This window comes from Xiphophorus hellerii, chromosome 1 (genome assembly GCF_003331165.1).
Source record: "Xiphophorus hellerii strain 12219 chromosome 1, Xiphophorus_hellerii-4.1, whole genome shotgun sequence".
In the NCBI taxonomy this organism is placed as follows: Eukaryota; Metazoa; Chordata; class Actinopteri; order Cyprinodontiformes; family Poeciliidae; genus Xiphophorus; species Xiphophorus hellerii.
The window spans coordinates 28,437,562-28,461,971 of record NC_045672.1 but is presented as its reverse complement, the minus strand read 5'-3'; the positions used below and the strand labels follow the sequence as shown (position 1 = coordinate 28,461,971).

General features: G+C 38.8%; 1 protein-coding gene across 5 annotated transcripts in view; it reads right to left on the bottom strand.

The window, feature by feature from the left end:
• Positions 1-3,407: 3,407 nt before the first annotated feature.
• The window catches only part of plekhg5b (pleckstrin homology domain containing, family G (with RhoGef domain) member 5b), a 79,937-nt gene continuing 58,934 nt past the window's right edge, over positions 3,408-24,410 (bottom strand). For 4 of the 5 annotated variants that reach the window (XM_032558361.1, XM_032558344.1, XM_032558380.1 and 1 more), the window contains 13 exons: positions 14,718-14,909; positions 12,838-13,005; positions 9,884-9,979; positions 9,487-9,687; positions 8,785-8,895; positions 8,516-8,665; positions 8,291-8,428; positions 8,068-8,187; positions 7,848-7,980; positions 7,500-7,615; positions 7,237-7,391; positions 4,784-5,794; positions 3,408-4,689 (listed from right to left, as the gene is read on the bottom strand). In XM_032558361.1, the coding sequence (XP_032414252.1) occupies positions 4,680-4,689; positions 4,784-5,794; positions 7,237-7,391; positions 7,500-7,615; positions 7,848-7,980; positions 8,068-8,187; positions 8,291-8,428; positions 8,516-8,665; positions 8,785-8,895; positions 9,487-9,687; positions 9,884-9,979; positions 12,838-13,005; positions 14,718-14,909 (2,601 nt within the window). In that variant the 3' untranslated portion in view covers positions 3,408-4,679. Of the gene's footprint in view, positions 4,690-4,779; positions 5,795-7,236; positions 7,392-7,499; positions 7,616-7,847; positions 7,981-8,067; positions 8,188-8,290; positions 8,429-8,515; positions 8,666-8,784; positions 8,896-9,486; positions 9,688-9,883; positions 9,980-12,837; positions 13,006-14,717; positions 14,910-24,410 lie in introns of those variants that run through there. The other variant, XM_032558351.1, reaches the window with a different exon arrangement.

Below are 24,410 nucleotides of genomic sequence, written 5' to 3'. Positions count from 1 at the left end.
TGCCGCAGTGAGTGGTGTTAACCCTCCGTTGCCCTGGCTGCACTGAGCAAACATTTCCACCATACCTCAGCAACAATAAAAGGGAAGAAACATTGAGTACAAACCCTTGTTGCTCACAACAATATCTCTCCTTGGGTTGAATCATCAGCATCATCTGAAATATAGGAGTTATTACTGAAAAACGTATATGTAGCATCAACAGCCTGTTTTAGAGTTAACTAAATACTAAGATACATTGTCAACTGCATAAAAGTGCACTTTAGGGAGCTGTCACAATGTCATTCAAAACCAAATGAAAAATAAACCAGAGCCTTAAATTAAGCATTGAGTGACTCATTTTAAAACCTGTATGAAACTGGACTTGCACAATCATCTGCAGAAACAGTGCTCTAGCTAAAGGTTTCTATAGCAGACTTTAATTGCTCAAAATGAACACAAATACAAATAAAAGTAATGTGATGACTATCATAACCGCAAAGGACTGCTTGGATGCAATACTTAGTAAGATTAATTTAAAGTAGACTGAATGCAAATTCTGCACGACAAGACGTTTGCCCTATTGGACAGACTTGTCCTTCATGTATATTTTCAGTGGACAAGATGTTTAAGAACAGAGTGGTGGGGACATTTAGCAAAAAACAAATACTAAAAAAACTAAAATAGTCAAAATGTAGGTTGATGCTAAGTGAAACATGCTTTCATATGTTTTTCTGTTATCTTGCAGCTCATATTTTAAGCATCAATCCAAGATTTGTTTTTCCAGCAATAAAGGAATGAAAGCCATCACTTAACAGTTTGGAGTGTTTAATATATAATTCAAAGGTCTAAAGATCAACCTTTCTAAGAAATTTATTTATTTTAGTTTCCTGCATACAAGGCAGCAGACTGTCATTACATCTGGCAGCATGTCCTTATTTATCTGCAACTAATCTATAGAGGCAGCTGGCCCAGGGCCATAAAGGGGGGACAACCTCATTACTTACTTAGCAGAAGCTAATCGAACAAGAATGTGTAATTACATCAAAACTAAAATGAAAATCTGCATTTTAATAATTAAAGTCCAGCGTATCAGCAGTGAAGCATGATAAAATAGTTCCAAAACGATGGATTACAACCGTAAATCCGAGCAGGCCAGATGTGAGAGCAGGAGGGGCCACATGTTTTCTGAGGCCAGATTAAGGCAAAAATCCCACAGCAGCGCTCCGTCTTTTTTCCACCCCAGCTTAGAGGCTTGTGTCGACTCAACATGCTGTAATCCACCGATTAGCTGATATAATCACCTGTAAATACACCTTGGCGTTGACGTTACCCGGGGCCAGCAAGCTTGGCTCCGACGACCTGAATGCATGCTGAAAGCAGAGATGAGTCGGATGAACTTTGTGGGAAGCAGACTGTGGTCCCAGACAGACAGCTGTACTCGATATGTGATCCCTGATTTCCCAGAAACTCAGATGAATTATCTTCAGCTCTAAATACTCCAAATGAATTGACTAAGTGCTTTGACAGAGCTAAAGTAATGTTTTACTTCTTCTCCCACAGATCAGCTTTTAATAAAGATTTAGAACACATTACATTGTTGTTTTAGCAGATGTGTGGACACAACAACTAATACATTCACAGTGCTTAGCAAGATTAACTAGTCCCTTTAAACATTTTCACATTTTTTCTAGTAATATCCTAATATGCATGAAATAAGAGAACTTACAAGAAATTTTCAGCAAGAAATAGGAACTTGTTTTAAGTCAAAAAAAGGGCTAAAAAGTATCACTGCCAGATTATTTCACTTATACAAGGTATTTTTCCTATAAGTGAAATAATCTGCCAATAGAATTAATACTTTTTCATCAATATTAAGGAATTATTGACTCAAAACAAGCATATATATTTACTAAGTTACTTGTAAGTTAGTTTTGTTTAATTTCTAGTGTGCTGATATTTGAACTAGAAACTTGACCAGTACTTGGTAAGATTGTATGTTTTTGCAGTGTGCATCTTGCTGGTATCAGTAAAAATAAGTTTTTGGCTACCATGTAACAAATTGCGAAAAGAACTGTATAGAGCTGAAACCAGAAGTTTACATACACTCAATAAACGTAATGACTGAATGACTTAAGTGGCATCAGACCAAACTCTTGTTTTTAAGGCAGAAATACCTGCATTATTTCCATTGCTATATTCCACAATGAGAGAAAGAACATGTCAGATTTAATTATTAATGTCTTTGAATTCAGAAGTTTACATACAGAATGATTAGCATATTTTTAACAATGAGGAGGAAAAGCCCAAATGATGTTATGGCTTTGGAAACATCTGATAGGTTAACTGACGTATCTGAATTAATTTTAGTCTCACATGTGGATGTATTTTAAAGGAACGCCTGGAACAAACTGCTTTGTTTGATACAATGGGGAAATCTAAAAAAAAATAAAAATCAGCCAAGAGATCAGGAAGAGAATTTGGAGCTGCACCAGTTTAGATTATCCGTGGGAACAATTTCTAGATACTGGAAGGCACTACTTTCCATCTGTTCAAATAATTACACCAGTATAGACATGATGAAAATGTCCAGTCATCAAGTGCTCAGGAAGGAGACAGTTCTGTATCCCAGAGATGAAAGGGTTTGGTCCAAAATGTACAAATAGACTCCAATAAAAAAAAAAAAAAGAGGAGGAAGTTGTTCCTTCAAAACAGACATTAAAAATGCCAGAACACAGTTTGCAAGCGTACACAGGAACAAAGATCTTCATTTTTGAAGACATCTCTTGTGGTCTGATGAAAGTGGAACTGTTTTGCCAATACAACCATAGCTACTTTTGGAGGAAAAACCAGGATGCTCCCAACTGTGAATTTTTTTGGTGGCAGTATTATGTCGTGGGGCCGTTTATGCTGCATCAGAAAAGAACATTTTGTGGAAATATTTATCAGCCAGGAAGCAAATTGGTCCTCCACATGGACAACAATCTTACGCATAAAGCCAAAGTGTTTACAAAATGGCTTAAGGACAACAAAGTTCTCATGGAAGAATGGCCCAGAACTTCAGCAAACTGTTATGAAAAATTTGAAGGGCAATCAAATCCGACATTCTCTCATTACTGTGGCGTTTAGAAAATATAAATTACTTTGGTAATTACAACTGACCTAAAAGGGGAGGTTTGGCCTGATTTAACTGCAAATAGGGAGAAAAAAGGTGTGTTTGTGTGGGTGTGTGTGTGCGTGTGCGTGTGTGTGTGTGTGTGTATTTCAACTGTATCTCTTCTGGTCTGAAAATGTCCTGGAATACCCCAGAACATGCTAGTTTCCCCCTGACAACCGGTCTACGGTTAGCAATCCAAACCAGACGGGTGGATCGATAAAATTCTGTTTCCATTTTAATATAAATACAATGATTGTATTGAAAACAAAAAATGTAAGGTATTTTGTAGGTTTTTTTTATTATTTCATAAGACACTTTGTAGTCATTCCTGAAAGAAAAGACATGATTTTGGTTCTTAGCATGTTAATGCCTGACATGACAAAAAAACCAAAATATTAACAAAACACATGTACAAATTATGAAAGCAAACATAAACAAAATCTTATATATAAAACATAGCAGGGGTAATAAATATTATAAACAAAAAAAAACAGAAGTAAACAATTTCATTTACCTATTTGGTTTGGGGAAAAAAAAAAGTTAGTGATCTGAAAAGCTTTTTTTAATCTCCTGGAGAACGTTGTTCAGCTAAAGCGCTGAAGAATAATCACCACAAACCTCTTTCTTCAACCTGCTAACATTACTAAGAAAGAAACACATGCTAGTGAGACTTTCCTTTCTTCTTGTGAATCCATTTTATTTTTATTTGTGTGCGCGCCTCAAGCCGGAACATGTATAGTGCAGAAAAAAAAAATACCAAAATGGCTTCAGTCACCCATTTTTAGTCATTAGTTCAGCAAAAAAACGCAAACAGTAAACACAAAGTTGAAATTAAGCTGAAATGCGATTGGCTTATTTGGATTCCTTTTTTTGTGGTTGTTTTTGTTTTAGTTTTTGCTCTCACAGGGTTACACAGGCCTCCCATCTTTGGGTGGGTTTGCATAATCAAAGGAGATGGTGATCAGTTTCGGTTCAGTCAAGAATCGAAAACGCATCATACACAAGCGACTCATTACATGGCTGAAAATTTCACTCCTTAGTTTTGTACTTAAAGAAAACTGTGCAATAATTTCCTTTGTTGAAGCAAATCAGGAGCAATACAAGTGTCCAGGTGGTTTTTTTTTGTTTGTTTTGTTTTTTCTTGCTAACACACAAGCGTATTCAAGATTTGATGTCTCTTTCTTCAACTCGTGAGTGAGAGGAAGGGAAGAGTTCAGCGTCTCCTGTGTGGAGTGCAGGGACGAGGTTGCCGGACCTCCGCCTGGACTTCTCCCCGCTGCAGGTTCCACCCCTCCAGTGCTACTTCTTTTGCAAAGTGCAGGCAGTAAATGTTCCCTCCCTTTTTGTTTGAGGAATTCAAAACCCAATGAAACATTAAAAAAAAAAAACTAAATGATGATGTATAAATAAAAAAGTCCAGAGTAGCAACTGCAAGGGAGAGGGCAGTGTGACAAAGAGTGCATCTGTGTCTATAGAAAATCAGTCTATCCAAACAAAACAAGCGCTAACCCTTGTGATGTTGATGCCGCTCTGCCGTTTGGAAAAGTTATACCTCCCTGGAAAGAGAAAAATAAAGATCAATAGGCATGTTGCTGTAGATGCAAAATGATCTAAAATCTACAGTTTGAAATTTCAAAAGCAGCGACTTACGATGCCGTCAGCGTGGAGTTTAGAACTAGAGTTGTGCGTATCTTGTAGAGCTGAGCTAACGTTAGCTTCTTGTGCTGCTGGGCTGGAGATTTCCTTTTTTTGTTTTTAGGTGAATTCGTGTCTGCTGTCGTCGTCTCGCATTTCCTATCTGCTCTGCTAGACGGTGCCGTCTCCCCATCCGCCTCTTCTTGCGTCTTACGGTTGAGCATGACCTTGGCCCGGCTCAGGCTGGCCTGCAGTTTGTCGGAGGGCATGCTGGAGCTCAGGCAGTCTTCGGAGCGGTTGAAGCCGTTCCGCCGCAGCTCCGACAGGCTCTTGCTTTGAGCCAGAGAGGACGGGTCTACGTCCGTGCAGTCCAGTTCCTGGGATTCAGAGTTGAAAGAGTGTGTGTGAGACACGGGGTTTTCCTCGCCATGGACTCGCTGCAGGAGGTTGTCCTCTGAGCGGGAGAAGGTCAAAGAGGTCAGCCTCTGCATGCATTGAACCTTGGACTGCACAGGAGGCCTCCGGCGAGGTTTGGTTGACTGCACCACAGACAGCTGGGACCCTACAGATGCATTCTCTTCCTCCTCCTCCTCCTCTTCTTCTTCTTCTTCTTCTTCTTCCTCATCTTCATCCTTCTGTTCTTCCACTTTCCCATTTTTGCCAAACTCCACCTCCTGGTCTTGCACTACCTCCACCTCCTCGCCCTCACTTTGGATGGGCTGTGGCTGCAGCTCCCGCTGAAACGACTCAGGAGAGAGGGTACCATACGCACTGTCCATAGAGAGCGACCGCCGCTGCGGGTCCAGCTCCTCGTTCTCCTCCTGAATCTGTCCAATGTAAACGATGGGATGAGCTCGGTAGGTGGACTGCTGGAGCTCGGACCTGTCTGACAGGAGAACCAGGTCGGGCTCCGAGTCTCTGCTGGAGCATTCCTCGAAGTTTGTGCTGGAGGCAGGGGATTGTTGGTGCTCAGTCGGCTCATCCACATCCATCACAGACAGGGTTTCGGTCGAACCGTCTGACTGGCTGAAAAGACAGGATTTTGAACTTTAACAAAAGTGGGTGTCAAAAGTGCTAAAAACAAGAATAAAGTCAAGTGTGACCATAGCAGACTTGGATTAATTCTGTGCAGCCCACCGAGTACATTTCCAGAATTATACAAATTTGGCCCATCCAGCACATGTGGTGGATACAGATAAAGATTTTCTTTAGTCAGGGTAAAATTATTACAAACATAATTGTCTTGCAACACAAAGTATTCTTTTTTTTATAACCAAGTTTTTAGAAGTAGAACCACATTTATCCAAAGACCTTTTCTGAAACAGCTTAGAAAATAAGATTAGCTATGCAGCTCCATACATCAACTGTAAATGTAATCAATGTACATGTCAATGAACTGAATGTTCCAGTTCCTTATCTGCCTTCCCAACGCTTCTCATCTTTTGACAGACATTGCCTGTGGCTAACCTTGAACTTCTTTAGCTCAGGTTATTTTTGACATTGTCTAGTCTACTTCATGTTGTCAGACATGACCTACTTAAGTGACGTCTTGATTTGACAAGTACTAGTAATAGAGCCTACAAGTCACTATGTGTTGCTGTACAATATAAATCAACTTTAAAACCATACAAAACATAAAACCAACATAACACACTAAAATAATATTTTTTTTTTAAATATATTTTTTAATATTTATTTTCTTTGCAGAGTGTAGCAGGGCAGCCACCTGAAATGTTCTTGAATAGTATAGTAAAAGACTTGAAATTAAACTATAATAAAATTATATTCATGTTGTTCTTTAAACCTGCTGTAGTTCTTAACAACTTTGGTAAAAAAAAAACGTAAAAAAATTGAGCAATGTTTAAAAAAGTAAAGGCAATTAAAAAGTACCAGTTTAAGAAGATTTTATTAGTTTATATACAATATATGCATAATTAATGCACAAAGGAAAATCCTTTTTCACCAAGTAATTTTTTTGGTTGCCAACTAAGTGCTTTGTGGTGTGATTTTCTATACGAAATGAATTAAAATACATTGAACCTAAAAGCAAAACTAAGTTTATTGTTCTTTTAAAAAAAAAAAAAGACTAACAAAAGAAACTAAACAAATTTTCTATGGTAAGTATTAAAAAAGCAAGTTATTTTGTTTTGAAGAGTCATGTTCCGATTTTTAAAGAAAAGTGCTTGGCTGAACCGAAGGCAAAAAGGCTTTTAGGGTTGTAAAAGTTGCCAATCCCTGACTTAGGCAGAAAACTTTTTACAAATGGTCATAATAAACTGATTGCAGTACTTATTAACTAATTTGAAAGGATGCAATTGACTTTGAATCTGCAAGCATTATTACATTGAACTGACTCTGTATTTAAGTGCAAAATTGTTTTGAACTGGCACCAATTAAACTGTACTGAACAGAATTGGTTGAAGAATGAGGCCAATAAGTGGAGAAAGTCAAGTGGAACATCACAGTACCTGGAGTTCGGCTCCTCCTTGTGCCGAAGGATCGGGGAGCTGGTAGCGGAGTTGCTGCTCTCATCTTCCTCTTCATCCTCATCCTCTGCTGTGCATTTCTTCTGAATGTCCTGCTGCCGGAGGGCTTCCTGACTGCGGAGCCTCTGCAGCTGGTTCTAAAAGAAATCACATAACGTTTAAAAAAAAAAAGAAGAAAGCACCAAAAAATAACCACATCATCATATAAATCTCTCAGCTGAAAATGGGAGAACCATTTCACCAACCTGGACATTGCAAATTGCATCAATCCAGCTTCGCCCCTGGGAGGCGCTGTTGGCTTGAAAAGTGTAAGCTGCTACTGCACTCTTGAACTCATTGAGGTAGATAAGGATAAAAGAACCTAAGAACACAAAGAAATTCATTATGTCAGTGCCACAGACAGAAAAAGATAATCACTTAATATTTTTATTTTACTGCTCATATTTTGGCATTTTATGCAGAACATTGTTACAGTTCTTCCATGTTGCGGATTTCCTGCTTTCCTCCAATTCACATTTCCAGACAAAACAAAACATTTGCATCCTAAATACTAAAATCTGGCCCAAAAAAAAAAAAAAAAAACTAGCACTCACCAGGATCTTTGAGCTCCTTACAGACGACGTTGTGAATGAGGAGAGGCTGTCTGATAATTTTAACCTTTTCAACTCGTTTCACCGGTTTGGTAATTAGCAGTAGGTCGGTGAACAGGAAACAGTAGACCTCCATCTGCAGGGCAAAAGTCAGAAACCAGGTGTGACTTCAAAGAGCAGAGCGCGTTGTGCGTTTACAAGCGGTCGTGTGACTCAGTCTTACCCTGCTGTCCTTGCCCTCTTTCATCCTCAGAGCTCCCTCGAGGTGCAGCTGTCGAGTCTCCTCCGGTGACGTTTCTCTCATGGGAGACATTAGATCGAAGCGGTTGTACTCTTTGAGGATCTGAAGAGGAGAATACCCCCCAAAAAAAGAGAAAGCGTGAAGCAAGAGCTTACATAAAGCCTTATAACTGACAGCTCTGTGGTGTCATAAATTAGCTTCTTGCCTTTTCCACTTCTTCACTGCTGCCCTCCACGGCCTCATAGGAGTCTATGCGGGCCGAGATGGTGGCCAGCTTCTGCTGCTCCTGACGCTGTCGCATCTGCGAGTCCACGCTATTGATGAAGCTCTCCACTGTGACCAACTGAGACACACAAAAATATTCCTGTTCAAACCTGATGCAGGGTGAATAAATCCCAGTAGGAATAGTAATGGTTACTGGGATCCTCACCATGCTGTTAACGATGTCGCGGGCCGACGGCTCGTCAGTTTTCTTCAGTATGCTCTTCAGCAGGAGGGGATACTTGGTCAGTCTCTGATGAGGCTTTGCCAACATGTCGGCCAGCTTCAGACGGTTACACTGCTTATGGGTCTCTGCCCACTAAAGACAAAGGCAGGAAGTCAAGCGTCAAAAACACAGGGGAAGGATGAGTGTGTCCGATCAGGGCATGCTGAAGGGATGTAGAATTAGCTTTATGGGTGACAGAGTGGCGTACTAACCGTAACGTATGTCCTGAAGGGTTCATTGTCCCTGAGAAGTGTGCGCATGTACTCCATGCAGCTCTCCTCCTCCATGCAGTAATGAATGTATGGCTGGAATCTGGACCCAAACTGAAAACATAAAGGCATAAAACAGATATTACTACATCGGCAAGAGGGGGATTCCTAATTGCTTCTTTAGAGCACATCTTCCAGCTCCGTTTTGTCGCTTGTTGGAGCCACAGGATGAGTCAGGTGCAAATCATCTGGGAGGTGATTGATAGGAGCAGAGCAGGGCAGAGCTGCCTAGGCATTTAGCTGTGCAGGACACTGCACTAGTTACAGGCTAAACTTATGCACCTTACTTTGTTTCTTTCCTCAACAAGGAAAACTACTTACTCCCCTATTTAGATTATACTTAGATTAACACAAAAGCCTTCTTAGTTTTTTCTGTTCTGTATGTACTGTACCATTGCTAAATGCTCCACTTCAAAGTTTTGAATGCAAATTTGATACTTAATTCTGGGTTAGCTTCAGGTACATGAAGCACCTGAAATCACGCTGCTGTCATGTTTTTCCGTAACTGTATGCGATAAACTTGGTAAATTCTCAAAAACTGAACTCATTTGTATTGTGCGTTTTTTTTCTTTACTTTCTCTGTCTTTTGGTCATTTCTTGCAGATAGAATACACACTTTTCCGGTATAGTTTAACCAATACTGACCGTTCTGAAGCCATCATGGAGGTGAGTTGGGTCGAGCAGGGCCCGGGCCTCCCTGGCCTTCTTCAGAACGGGCAGCATGACATGATTCCACAGTGAGATGTGGAGCCGGACTATTTCCTGGATGTTGCTGAACAGTTTGATGGGTTCCACATCCGTCAGCAGGCCGCTCTCCTGCAGGTTCAGCAGCCCACACTGGAACAACTGGAGGAAATGGCATTCAAGTTTTAGGTTTACTGCAGAGACAGCAAAACATTTTATTGCTTCAAAATCCCAACAAGGAAGTCATTGTGTAACTTATCTGCCAAAATACAGATGCATCTTGTTGCACAACACCCTGTAGCAGTATGTGAACTTTACATGTGTGGCGGCAGATTACAAAAGCTTTCTTTGTACTTACATCAGTGATGACTCTGAGTTTCTTTATGTAGGTGGCTTCTGTATTCAGCAGCTCCCATATCGCCTCCTGCTGGTGGAACTGTCGCTTCGTCAGCACCTACATGAAAACACAAAGGTTTTCTTGATGAGTATGACACATTGGCCCAAACCTTTGTCTCCGAAGTACAACTGACTAGTTTACCAACAGCCACCATAAATGAGTTTCAGCTAAGTTCCAATGAATTTCATGGTAATTTTTTTTTTTTAAAAGTAGAATAAACCTGTTAAGTATTAAGCAAAGATTAAAGAATCATTTTACTTTTAATTCTTATAAAGAGATGAGCAAATGTTTGAGCATTTAGATGTTTTCTAGGTCTGTTAAAATTTGTCAGCAACTTCTCCATATAAAAGTTAAATAAAGATTAGAATAAAGGACAGAATTCTAATTGAATAGCTTTACATAATATTTGACTTGCTCGTAAAGACTAACTTCTCTTGCTTTTAAGGATATACAACAGAAAAATAAAGAATCCTGCCACTTAGGTCTGAGAAAAGTTCAGTGATCATATTAGATATGCATAGAAACTACGTATGTGCTAACAAGTTTTTCCACACGTGAATTATCCAGCGACTTCATTTTCGTCTCCTTCCAGCTTTAATTTAAAATCATGCTGCCTTTCATGCAACACGGAAGTAGGACGTCAATACTCATTTCCTCTGGCTTGCAGGTGAAAAGCTACTACTCAGTGGTTATGTATGCAGCGTATTCATAATTACAGTAAATACGCTCTAATATGATTCTCCGTACCAAAATAAAGTAAAATTCTAAACTAAACCATCTTCCTTTTTGTCCCAACAGTGAAGTGGAAACATTAAATTCCAACTGTTTCCACCTTTATAAGCAAAACTGCAAACAGCGATTGAATTCAGCCTATAGAGGCGTGTCCAAAGTGTGGTCTGGAGGCCACCTGGAGCCCTTTGAATGATTTTGGGCAGGCCATACACCTAATATTAGATTAGTACAAACTTTCACCAAAAATAAAAAATTTAAATCTGCTTTTCTGATGCACCCTAGAAAGAGATACAAATTAAATATCAAACATAAATTTTTATAGTAAATCTGTTTAATAAAAAATTTGTGTTTGTGTTACATGTTACCAGATTTTTAGACCACTTTGGCTTTTATTAAAGATACAGAGTCTCCAGTTATAGTCTCCAGACATTGATGCACAAGACATGAGATTGCATTTATCTGCATCCCACTGTGGGTTGGGCAATATGGCTTTAAAATAAAATCTCTAATTTTTTCATACCACATCAGATTTCCGATACATTTTTTTCTCTCTTTCTCTTAAAAAATAAAGAGAGAAATATTTTCAAAAATTTTCCATCATCCCATATGGGAGTTGACCTGAGTCAACTCCCATAGTCCAAATAAATGCAAGCTGTAGAACATGATGGCAGACACTGGGTGGGCTGACATCACTCTGAACTACGGAAACCCAAAGAGCGCATTGGTGAAAAAAAACTTCCAGACATTCCAAAAATTAAATCTTCATAAACAGAAAGTTTGATTTATTGCCCAACTCTACAGATGGTTGGTTGATTCATCCTTTGACCTACAGACCGCACCAGGATGGTAACTACTTCCTTGCCCCCGTCCGAAATATGCAAGTCTTAAATGCATCTTCCACTGTCACCCCCCCAAAAAACTTTTTTTTCCCCTTCTGAATTAATCATCTAAAAGTGATGTCCTGTTGCGATTTGGAGCCGATTTGATTTATTTTTTTAATCTAAAACATTAAAAAGGGTAAATCTTATCAAAAACATGAGATGGTGGCTAAGTAAAGCTAAACCAAAGAAAGTAGAGCTAAAAGTAACAGTGGATCACTCAATCCCATAAACCAGAAAAAAGTAAATAAAAATCTGGAATTTGCAAATAATATTCTCATATTTTCCAGTGTTTTCACTGAGCAGCACTATAACTCTGAGTTATGCAGCTTATATAACCAGCCTTCAGCAGTAAATCTCCTATAGGAGGGAAAATACAGCAACCGGGCAACAATCTGATTAGCCATATACTCATTAACAGGTGAAAGCAAATGACAGAGTAAGATGGATGTTATCGTTTCCAAAGGCATTTACAGCTCTAACTGCAATATGCTTTGTAAGCTTTATTGCTGGAATACAGGTAAGAGGGGAACAGACAAGAATGGATGATAAGGAGGACACAAGGAATTTGATCAGCAGCATTGTTTGGTTAAATCACAAAATGGAAAATGTTGCTCAGAGGTAGATGTTGACATTTGTCGTATCTTTAATTATTTTTTAGGGAAATTTTCTTATAGGAATTTTGATTTATTGTTGTAAATTTCAATTAGTGATAAATAAAAGAAACTGACAGAATGATCAGTAATTTTATTTTTGCTGTTTGACACTGTTCTGCGAGAAAAGCAAAAAAATATCAGTAAATTCAAAAGTATGATTAAATCTAGCTATTGTGTGCAGACTAGTGATGTAAATCACACGTTTTAAGTAAAAAAGTCTGCAGAAGCCTGTTTTAAATGGGATTTTTTTCAGAAACAGTATTTAGGTTTGTGGCATTATGAATGCTGTCAGACATACAGTTCCACTTTTAAAACATAGTTACATTGTTACCACAATACTATAACTGAGTATAAAATAAATGAATAAAATCACGAGAATGTATGAGAATAAAAGTCACAATATATAAAGTTATAATGCTACGACTTTATTCTCGTATTATTTCAACTTTATTTTTGTAATTTTATGACCATTTTTTATTGGTATGGCTCTAATAGTTAGTCTTACAATAGTACCATAAAATATTCAGATAAAATTCTAAGTCCATATTGCCCACATCTACGCAGAGGGAATATATTAGTACACATGGGAACAAATAACGAGAAACTATTTTGCTTACAATTGTTCTAGATGTGAACAAAGTGTTCGTACCTCAGGATCGTCCAGCAGCGTCTTCCAGCTGTCCTCCATGACCAGGTTGGCCTCCTCCTCTCCCTCCCAGGAGTCGTGGTGGAAGGAGAGCTGCCGCGGCACCTTTGGGAGCCCAAATAACGAGTAGGAGTGGAGTTTGCTCTGGAGCTGCTCGAGACGGTCCAACTCCTGCAGCAGGAAAAGGTCCAGATCAGGGCCAAGATTGCATGCTGAAGTCAGTGTTTTAATGCTTTTAATGGCACCTTGATATTTAAATCCAAACGTTCAGCTCTTTGTTCAAGCTGGCACCCTTTACACAGTTATGAAAATGAGCTCTGTGCATTGAGACCACTTTAACAATAGACGACAGGGGAGTGGGGGTGAAGGCTACAGTTGGGTAAAGAAGCTAATTATAAAAGAGTCTGCAGTGAATTTAGAGAGAACATGATTAGATCTGAGCTTATTTGTCTGGTTTTGAGACAGAATGACTGACGGCTGCTGAACCCTGCAGCACAAAGGATGAGAGAGGTCCAGGTTCTGGTCCTGAGAGAGCTAAAGGGGGCAAATCAGCTAAAATAGAGATGAGTCTGGAACTGACAAACGACTGATTGTGTCTCTGAATGACGTCTGCAGTTGTGCCGGATGTGACCGCAGGGTTGGGTTGAACATTTTAAGACGTTAGCACAATGCTCTTCATTTGAGTCAAAGTGGATTAGAAATGTAGATAAAATGAGACGGAGGTTTGAGCAACCAATGAGCACCAGAATTTCTCCTCAATTGTTTCATATATATAAAAAATATATATAAATATGATATGGATAACTGAAAATAATTTTAAGTTTGATTTAAGGCTGAAACAATTAATTAGATTAACTGATGAATCAATTATTGAAATATTGTCAATCAGTTATTGACTGTGTGTTCTATGACTTTGTATTTTTGTGGGGTTTTTTTATGGCAAACACTTTGAACTTTATGATTATTGAAATGTGCTATGCTAATAAACTTCATTGATTGAACCAATAATCAATTAATCTGGAGTATACAGACAAAAAGAGGCCATTTGCTGAAACAACACACTCAAGTCTGAGCAGTAATCAAGTCAAAACTGTATAAAATATTTACATTTGGTATAGTTTTAGCTTCACTCAGTTCAAATTCTGTAAAATAATCTATTAAGCACCTTTTGCTTTCTAATTATCAATCCATTAATCAAAAGATATTAAGTGTACTGATGTTAAGCAGAGCAGACAGGGTTAACCTTTCACAGAAAACTGTAGAAAACTGTAAATGTATCCTTTGCCACAAATGATAAAGCGTTCACTGAAGAAATGCTTTTATTGCATTTTAGTAAATAAAATGTTTATTTTCATTAGTGAAAAAGGATTTGAAATATTTGTTTATTTGTATTTTTAATGTACTTCTAATATTGTATAAAATAAGCTTAAGTGCTTAAATGAAAAATCTACAGCAAGTGCAATTTTTTATCCGATTAATTGTCAAAAAAATCTGTTACTAAAATAATCAGTTACCGGTCTAGTTAGATTTCTTTCAAAATCTAAGAATCCTTTCGATAAAACTTAGTGAGTAAAGGCTTTCCCTTCCACCTACGCATTTCCATAGCAGCTGTGAGGAAAGTAAGTAAGCCAACAAGTCAAGAGGCTCTGAAGGGAAATGATTTCACTAGGGCTGGCGGGATGTGGCCTTGTGACCTCCTCCCACTCCAGCCAGCTACTGTTTTGTTTGCTTCTGAAAGCTTTCCTAATGCGAGACACGTCTGGGCAGCAGACCTGTTCCCCACAGCTTTTAACAACTCAGTTCTGGGGTAAGACAAAGCGTGCTGCTTTGATCGAACCAGCAGGCGCACCTTCTTGGGTTTCACTCTCTTGGCTGAGCCTTACCTTGCCAAAGGGCCCCGCTCCGGCGTTTGAGCCGAACAGGCCGCTGAAGCGGCTGGCGGCGCGGTTCTTCCAGCTGTCCGGTCCCGCCCCGACGGCGGGCAGCGAGCCGCCCAGCTGTCCCAGAGCATCCTGGGTCGGAATGTTGGTCTCCCCCAGGAACTCCGTCATGTTCTTCCTCCGTCGAGCCTGACCCTGACAGGAGACACAAACAGATAAAACTTACATGATGTACAGTAACAAAACAGAAAATGAAACAAACAGACCACTTATCAGTAATTGTGTAATTTCAAGAGAAAAAAAAAAGATTCCAGTCAGGGAGTTGGAAAGAACGGAATGAGGAATGTACAAAGACAGGATAAGCAGGAAATCAGAGGGGATTTTCATGGAGGATGACATCAACTGGCTCGTTAAAGCCATCCTCATGTTGGGACACAAACAGGAGAGGGAAGAACTGCCACTTCCTCCCAGCCAATGCTCATGACATCACAAGGAGCAGGCAGGAGGTTGTTCCATAGGAACAGACGATCCGAGTTTGGCCATTGTTCCCCCGTCCATTGTTACCCTGTCAGCAGGCCCCGCCGCGCGGCGCGCTCCGACAAACTCTGTCCACTTTACGAGCAAAGCAAATAAACAGGGGTCACCTCAGTATCGGAGGAAGCAGTTGTTTTTGTCGTTGGAGTGTCAGTGCTGAGGAATCTGCTGTTGGTGGCGGTGTTTGTGTGCCCATGACAGAGGGAGTCGATGACCCTCACCTCATCAAACAAGCGACGGGGAAATTTTACATTCCAGGACACTGACACCGTTGCTGAAACCGGCCGGCCGTTCCGACAAAATTCTTTAACTGATCAACCCCCCTCGACTAAACAGAAACGAACAAACACACACTGTGCAGTCAAAACATTGGAAATACCCCCCCACCACCACCACTCCACCACCTCCACTACACACACAAATATCTTTGCTTTCAGCATCTTGGCCAGACTCACAATGAAGAATGTTTTTTGTTGTTTTATTAATTATGACTGAGATGCACATCTGGAGTTACAGACGATTTGGACGAAGCTGAAAGTGCACTGATTTGTTTTGGGGGTTTTTTTTAACCAACCAATCCAAATTTTCTTTTTTCTTTTAAAAATTAGACAGTTTAATGTAACCAGTATTTAAAATATGTGCTGTAAGCTCCTTGATAGAGGTAGCAGTATTGACTGACAAAAGATTACAGGATTATCCCAATTCCAGCGTCAAAGCATGCACTCTTAACATTTACTGAGCTCTGTACAAAGTGGAGCAATGAACTTGCAGAGTGTTGATGCATTTACTAAGTGAGAGAAGGTGTTTTCAGCAAGAATTGATGAAGAAAACTTAAACTATATGTTTGATATGTTTTTCAACATATGCAGCCAGAACTCCCACACAAAAAAACACTAGAGAAAGGCTACCGTGCTCTGCATTACTGGACAGAATGCAGAACACATACATGAAAACAATCATGTTTTCATATATAGCAATCTTTGAATGAAACAACTATTTTTCCTTTTTCAATAACCAAAGCTACAACATCATCCCTAGTTATCCGTTTTGATGCATTTCATGAGCCAGATACATAAAATACTGACTAAAAGTCAGATTTTATGTGTCAGTCACTGGTCAAAGATGCTTAGGGATGCATAGTGAATTATTTGATTTTCAGCATTCATTTTGATTTTCTGATTACTAACCAACAATTCAGAAATTCCAAAATCTGATTTTCTGTTCAGTGAACAAATCAACCACGTTACAGTAATTGCTACATCCTTGCTGTGGATGTCGTTACTGAGAGACAAAGACTTGAAGCTGATTCCAGAACCAATAAAAGTGTTTAAAATGAGTCAGTATAGAAAAGACATAAGAAGCTATTCCAACAAAAACTGCTTTTTATGACATGTTCAGGCTTGTCTGAGGACCATTAATGCTAGAAGATAGTGAGAGAGAGCAAGACATGCAGCAGATAACAGGAAGCCTAATCATAGTATGAGAAAAGGGCTTTGTTTAATATGTCTGAACTATTGGCCTCCGTGTGTCCTGGATAATGCTGGAGTTGGAAATGTTAGGAGTCTTTTGAAAATCCAGCATTTATGTAAAGGTCAACATTCTTCTGGAAATGCTAAATTATGGCAGTGATAGCTGCTCTAATCGCTCCAATAAGATGGGAAAACCAGTGGGTAAACCTTCTGACTTTGTTCTAAGACAAGCACTGCTCTTGGTCATACAGTGTGAAGCTCAATCTGCTCCAGATGTAAATAAACACCGCCAGTATTGGCAGGGATACTAGAGAAGGTACTTTGAATGCTGCTTTCTTCTTATATTATTCATTAAAAAAATATATATAGAACATACAAAAAGATGGCCAGCCAGAACAAAATTTACAAAAATTAGTGATCAACACAATAATCTGGATAGTGCATCTCAAATATACTTAAATCAATGGTACTATGAAACAATCTTATGTTTTATCTATGAGAAAAATTTCTCCAAAGTAGATTAGCAATGTAACTAGAAAGACCATCCGTCTTTCAGAAAGTCGTGAAAACAGGAAAGTTTGCATCCATTTCAATGAAAAGGAAACCAAAATTGAGCCATTTTGGGTTTCTTTTAATAAGTGTAAGAGGATGCAGGTGTTAGGAAGTCCATATGGTGAGAAAAAAAAAATCTGGACCATTTCCCAGTTAGAGCACAGCACTTAAATCCTCACTCAGTACAGAAAGTAGACATGAGAAAGTTTTGAGCTAATCTGATCCAACATCAAGATAACACATTTTCTTCCTGAACACTTTTAGCAAAACAAAATGTTTCCATAGACTAAACCAAAGTCTGGAAGTTGCTATTAAAGAGAGGATAAAAGCTATCAACAGTTTCCCACCATAATAATGGAGCTTACCATTGAAGCCAGAGGCATGTCAAAAGTAACAAAAACCATTCTAATCCTTCTGAGGAGTTCATGGACCGCAGCCCATCCTCATGCCAGCTGCTGCCCTCACTCAACTTCTCGCCTCCTCCTTTTCCACTTCCACTGGTGGAACTCTTGTATATCCACTCCTTCACCCGGACGGTTCTTATGAAGACGACAAACCACTAATGTTTCCCAAAAAGCACTTCAGAAAGGCTCCAGCTTACAAGATCCAGTGCTTCCTAGTTTAAGCTGAGTCCTGTCAAGTTATCCGACCGGTCAAATAGCGGACCTTCTTCTGACGCGTCCAGCCTGCTTACATTTCACCCGAACACTGGTCTGAAGTCATAGCAACCAGGAGGATCCTGCCTCATTGTGCTGGCTCCTGAGGAGGCTGATCTGAATATCTGGAGGTGGAGTCAGAGTGTGACAGCTTGCAAGGAGGGAGCTTCTCGGTCGAAACAGCCATCCCGGTGCTTCTGACAATGACAAATGCTCTGTTTGGCACTTTCTTCAAGCAACCACGCCGCTCGTGTCTTGCAAAACACACCCGTTTTCATTTTTTTAAGATGAGTATTTCTTCACAAGGAAGAGGCTTACTAAAAAACCTGAGGCTTTTACAGGGGCGAGCATGTCATTTTCATGACACGTCCACCCCCGAGGCACAGTCTTTGTTCTCAGAAGCGCCTGTTTTTCTTAGAGACCTTTGAACAATGCCAGGCTAGATGGCAAAAACAAGGAAAGAAATTTCCATAGAAATAGCCAAACAGGAAATTCCCTTTGTTTACTTGTTTCAGCACATTTAATCGACTGCTGTAGCACAATAGATAAGCACATTGAGCTCCCCGCCTTTCCATCAGCAGCAAAAAAAAGTTTGAACGGCTTCCAGAGCCGAGAAGTATACCTCAAATATAAACAGAGATATTCTGTAATTTATTGAAGATATTACTTCAGGTCAGCATGCTGCCAAGTAGCCCATGAGCCCCTCTTGAACTAACATTAAGCAGCTGTATTCATGTCTGCCTGAATAATTGTGTTTACAGGATCTTTGTTGAGTCTACTATGTAAACTTGTCCGTGTAGAGGGAAGCAAAATACTGAGGCTTTCTCCATTTAAGTCCAGTGGTTCTTAAAAGACCATAACACCAAGTTGACTGACATTTTTACATAATAGTTCAACACGACATAGACTTTATTGCTATCTTATGTCATAAAAACAAATAGTGAAAAGAAAAAAATACCTTTCTATCCATGAGCATGGAAGATTACATAAAAAGTGAGATTTAATTATGCATTAAATTTTTACTAACATAACAGAAATGTTCCCTGAAGTCATAATTCTGAGTGGAAATGCAGGCGGTTTCTTACCAACATTGACTTCAAAATTCAATACGTTCCCCATGCAAATAAAACTCGGTGATGACTGCAGATAAATCATTTCCTTCTTTTTAAGATTTATTGTATTAGATATTTAACAGTATTATGCAATCTTCAGTGAATGTGTTGGTTGTAATGTTTGAAGGCACTACATGCGGCGATTTACATCCCATTTAGCTTTCGTTGCTAATAGTAGGAAGCATGCTTTCTTAGCTAATAGTTGTCAGCATGCTTCAGTACAGCAATTTCTCACTCAACAGATTTACAATTTGCGTCTAGAGAAATGTTTACTTTGATGTTTTTGATTAGCTTTCATTTAAAGCAGAGATAGGCGTGAACAACTAAATTTTTGTCTTGTGTATGCTAATTTTATTTCACAGTTGGTTAGCTTTTTGTTTACAATGTCAATTGATGACACCAAAACTTTTGAACATCTGGAAACCACACGGAACCATGAAGTTAGCAAAATGCTGAGTTTAACTGGATTACTTTAAGTTTTAATTTCATATCAGTTCAAGATCCAAGTTCTAACTTCAAAGGTAAAGATCTTGCCAGATGACGAGATTCCTGCTAAACCACGTTATCTTGCAAATAATTGCGTCAGGTTCTCATTTTGATACCACAAAAGAAGTCCTAGTATCACTGTAACTGTTTGGGAGCCATGGTTCTAGCCTGTTGGTTGATGATATCAAACTGAGCTTAGAGTTTTATCTTATCTGCTGCGGCTTGTGTCATTATCCTCAGCCTGGAAAAATCTTTAAAAAAAACAAAACACTGATTGCATTAAAATAAGTGGTGAAAAGAAATTCACTTCAACCCCCACCTACAACCTCTCACTCTACTACTCTCCTGCTGTGATGCCCCCCAGCCCCAATGGTAGTCAACTGATAACAGCTGGCTTTGATCATGTGGGGGGCGATTAACAATCGGAAAACAGTGTGACACCGACTTTCCTGAGAACCCGAACCCACATTGATCCAGTCAAATATAAATAAAACACTCACATCGAGAGTAACCAGGAAACAAGAGCCATAAAATGCCTCAGTGGTCTGCATGTGCACAAAACAAGCAGAGCAGCACATTTAAACAAAGCAACCAATCAAATGTCACAAGCTCCCAGTTGCATTCAAATGAAAAACAAAAAAAAATACCAAGGACAGAAGCTAACCTTTTTCATATTTGTAATTTAGGAGTATAGAGGTATCTACAAATTGGCTTTGGGACAATTGAACTTTACTACTTCATTTGCTCATTGAACTTAGGACCCATGTAATTAATTAAGCCAATGCCCGTCAGTTTCATTTCTTTGTAAGTATTGGGTTCCATGAATTATGATAAGTAGCTCAAAAATTGTCAAATTTTAAGTGGAAGCCAATAGTACATTTATCAAAATCTTTGTTTAAACTTTATTTTCATTGGTAGTGATTCTGATCAACAGTTGACACTCAGATCATTACCCTCTAATCAAAATAAAAGTCATCATTAAAGAAAAGTCATCATTAAGGAAAATTGTTTTAAGTCATCTGCAGTGAAAGTGGATAACAATGAAAGAACACTTGGAATAAAATATCCAGTGGCAAACAGGTACTTTCCATATCAAAAAACTAAGGTATGAATTGACTGCAATGAAATGAAATTGCCAAGAGGTGAAATATCCCACATCTCTGCAAGTCTCTCACCTGAGTGTAACTTGTCGGTTGTTTTGTGTCGGGAGGAGGCGACTCGGGGATCTCTGGGTCCAGGTGCAGCAGGTCCCAGCTGTGCCAGGATGTCAGACTAAAACGAACCATTTTCCGCAGAAAATATGGGAAATCCCACCAATACAAAGGTTTTAATTTAGTACTATCTTCTGAGGGATCAGAAGTAGATCAACCTCCACAAGTCAGGACAGACCCATGTATCCAAGTGGATAGATGGGAGAGATCTGTGAAGCATTGCAGTTTCTTCCTTTGTGTGGCTGCTGGCCGACCGGAGCCTGCAGATAAGGTGTGCTACAGGCCAACGGTCACACAAACAACAATTATAAAGGTGTGTTTTAGCCTTGCAGTAATCTCCACCTTCAGGCATAGAGGGAAAGTCTTTATCTTCCAGGCCCTTTCTCGTCAACACACACAATATTTATCTCCACCTATACCACGTGGGGAAAATTCAGCTTTCTGCTAATCGCTAATATAATTATTAGGTGCTAGCACACTGAGGTAGTTTCATGCTTTTCTCATTATCAGTGTAATGAAAGAGCAAGTTACCAAACATGAGTCATTAATCCATTCCCACGCAAGCAATGACTGGACAAACTGGATATTGAAAGCAGAAACAATAGCGAAGGGAATCCAATTTTAGTTGCAAACAGAGAATATGACGATAGGTGATTCACAATGTTTTGGAATGTGAGCTAATTCTAATCTATTATTCACAAGAAAGCAAAGATTACAAATGGTAATCCATGTCTAGAACTGACGAAGAACAGTCTAATACCAAAACATGCTGGGTTTAATGCTACTTAAAAAAAGGCAAAGTATGGTTTTACACAAAGTAGAGCTGACGCCATGGATAACAATTATGCGTCTTTCACTGATGTTTACCATGTTAAACAGTGTCTGCCCATGACAGATTTCTGCTCAGCTTCTGCTTTTTTATGGTCACATAAATATTTGACAGATTTTCACCAGATGAAGATTGTTAAAGTTATTTCGCAACTTTAACAACTGAAAATATCAGTTTTCAAACGATTAGTTTTTGAGTGGAAAAAGGCTTTCCAAGCCAACCTGGCCTTGTATGAAAAAGTAGTTATTCCCTAATAACTGGTTATGCCATTCTTGAGAGGAAGAAGTGCCATCAAGCATTTTGGATAACTCTCATTCAGTTTTTTACATCATTGTTGGGGGAATTTTTACCCACTTTTCTTGGCAAAATTATTTCAATTCAGCCACATCGGATAGTGTCTGAGCATAAAAACCCTATTTATGCATATTGACTGGATTTTTGTCCAGACCAAACTTATTATTTTAGCCATTTAAGAGAAGACTTGCTGGTGTACTTTGGATCATGCTGCTGCTGCTAAGACACAGTCTGATAACAGTTTTTTCTTTTTCAGGACTTTCTGATAGAGAGCAGCATGGCTATATCAATTTAGTCTTGTGGAGCCAAAGAACTCAAGACCATCACCTTATTAACACCAAGTTTAGTTTGGAAAGCATTTTTTGCACTAACTTCACTGCTTATGTATTTACCCTGATCATATTTGTCCGATACTGAATGAGTTTTATTATCTAAAACATTTCAGTGTGACAAAAAAAATAAATGAAATATGCAAAAGGGTACATACTTCAGTTTCACACTACATCTTTGTTAAATTGTAGATGCAGCTCAAAAAAATAAAATCAAAAAGTGGATGTATCTCAGATCTCCAAGTGAAGCTACAATATTTATTCATAAAAAAATTAGGAATTTAGGTGTTTAATGATTAGCTGCAAGCCATAATCATTACAATTAGCCTACGGATTATGGTATTCAAGCATATTAGTAGAAAATTCGATGGAAGAAAAAAGTGTGGTAGAAAAAGGCGCAAAAGCAGACAGAATAACATCTCACTTTTCAATTATATTCTAAAATATTGTGATGAAACTGCAGGTTATATTTTCACTCCATAGAGTGTTTATGCAGTTGTGTCTTAGTGTAAATCATAACTGCAACTTTGCCAATCTGACTGATGCTGATTATGCGAATGTCATTTGAATCAATAATAATGTCAATAAGACATCCATCCCTATGTTTTTAGGTCACAGAGAAAGTTACATTGCTGACCCATATGGTGTTATGTATAGAGTGAATTAAGCATTATCAAATAACAGCAAGCAATTAAATCATGTGAAGTCATCCACAGTTTACTCAAAATGACTACACTAAGGGTCAAACGCTTTCTTTCTTCAATGACTAACTTTTCAAAATAAACAATGCTTATACTAAGTTAGACAGTGAAACATCTGAGAAAGTGAGAAAGGTACTAAAATGCTTGTTGTTCCTATAAAGCTGTTTTTATTGATCTCATTTTTAAAAAGTTTTTAGACATAATATAAAAAGTCAACAGTAGATGGTGATTAGTAATGTTAAGAAAGAATTACCTCCTCATACTAAAAGACACTGATACTCCTGGATCTGCCTCAGAGCTGGGTGAGTTTGCTGTGTGACAGATAGATACCGTTTCTTTAAATGACTCAGTTCTGGGGAAATCTGTCAGTTGTCACAGAAACGCCTAAAAGCCTTCAGGGATGTAAATCTACAATGAGTCAAAAAGCCCAAAAGCCTTCAGCAGATTTCAAACTGTGGTTGTGTTGTTTTAATGACTTGCTGTATTCAGCTTTTGACAGCAGCCTCAATTTTCGTCACGTTTTGTCTTCTGCCTGGCAGAAGATGCTTGTCATGGCTTTTGTCATTTATTAAGACACAAAACAGAAACTTGGATCTGATTGTTTGCTATTTTGGACCCTACAAGTGATTTAGCATAAAGTGGAAAAAAATATACATCAGAAATGGCCTTAGAGAAGCAACTGCTGTTGGTCATTTCCAAATAATTTAGTTTAGTAAAAATACGAACATTTAAAACACTCCACAGGAATGAATCTCCCAGGAGTTGACAGACGATCCAAAGCTCGGGGAACAAGAAAAAACAAATCAAAACCAAAAGGTCTTTCTTACAGTCAAGCATTACGGTTCATTACAGTTCAATCAGAGGAAAACTGAACAAGTTTGGCTTGTTTAAAAAGGCTGCCTAGAGAAAACAATGTTCTCCAACAAGAATATGATCCACTTAAGTCTGTTTCTCAATTAATCACAAGACAAGTAGAACATACTGTTGGGGAAAAAGGAGGTCACACTATAATGAGTACCATTTTGGACATAAAGCATGGTGGTGGAGGGTTGATGATTTGGCCTGGTTTTACACCTTGTAGCCATTGAGCTGTCCATTAACATTTCTGTACGTCAAAGTATTCTAGAAAAAATTAGGTCAAAGTTAATCAAGAACTGGGTAATTAACATCTGAACCAAAGCATTGAATCGCCAATATTAGCTAATAAAAAAGCAAAGAATCAAGCTATTGCAATGGCCCAGTCAAAGTCCAAATCTCCACTTTCCTGAAATGATGTACCAGGACTTCAATACAGCTGGGCATAAGCAAAAGCCTATTATCCTCAATGATCTGAGGAATGTGGGAAAAAAATTCCTTCACTGGAAGTAAAACTGATGGAGACATGCAGGAAAAGAGCTACTGCTCATAATGAATCATGAGGTTTCCGTTTTTCCCCAAAGACTCCATTAACTGTCTGGACAGGAGTTTAGATGTTACTGAACAAAACTACAAAGATTCAACTGGCACCAAAATGCATTAAAGTG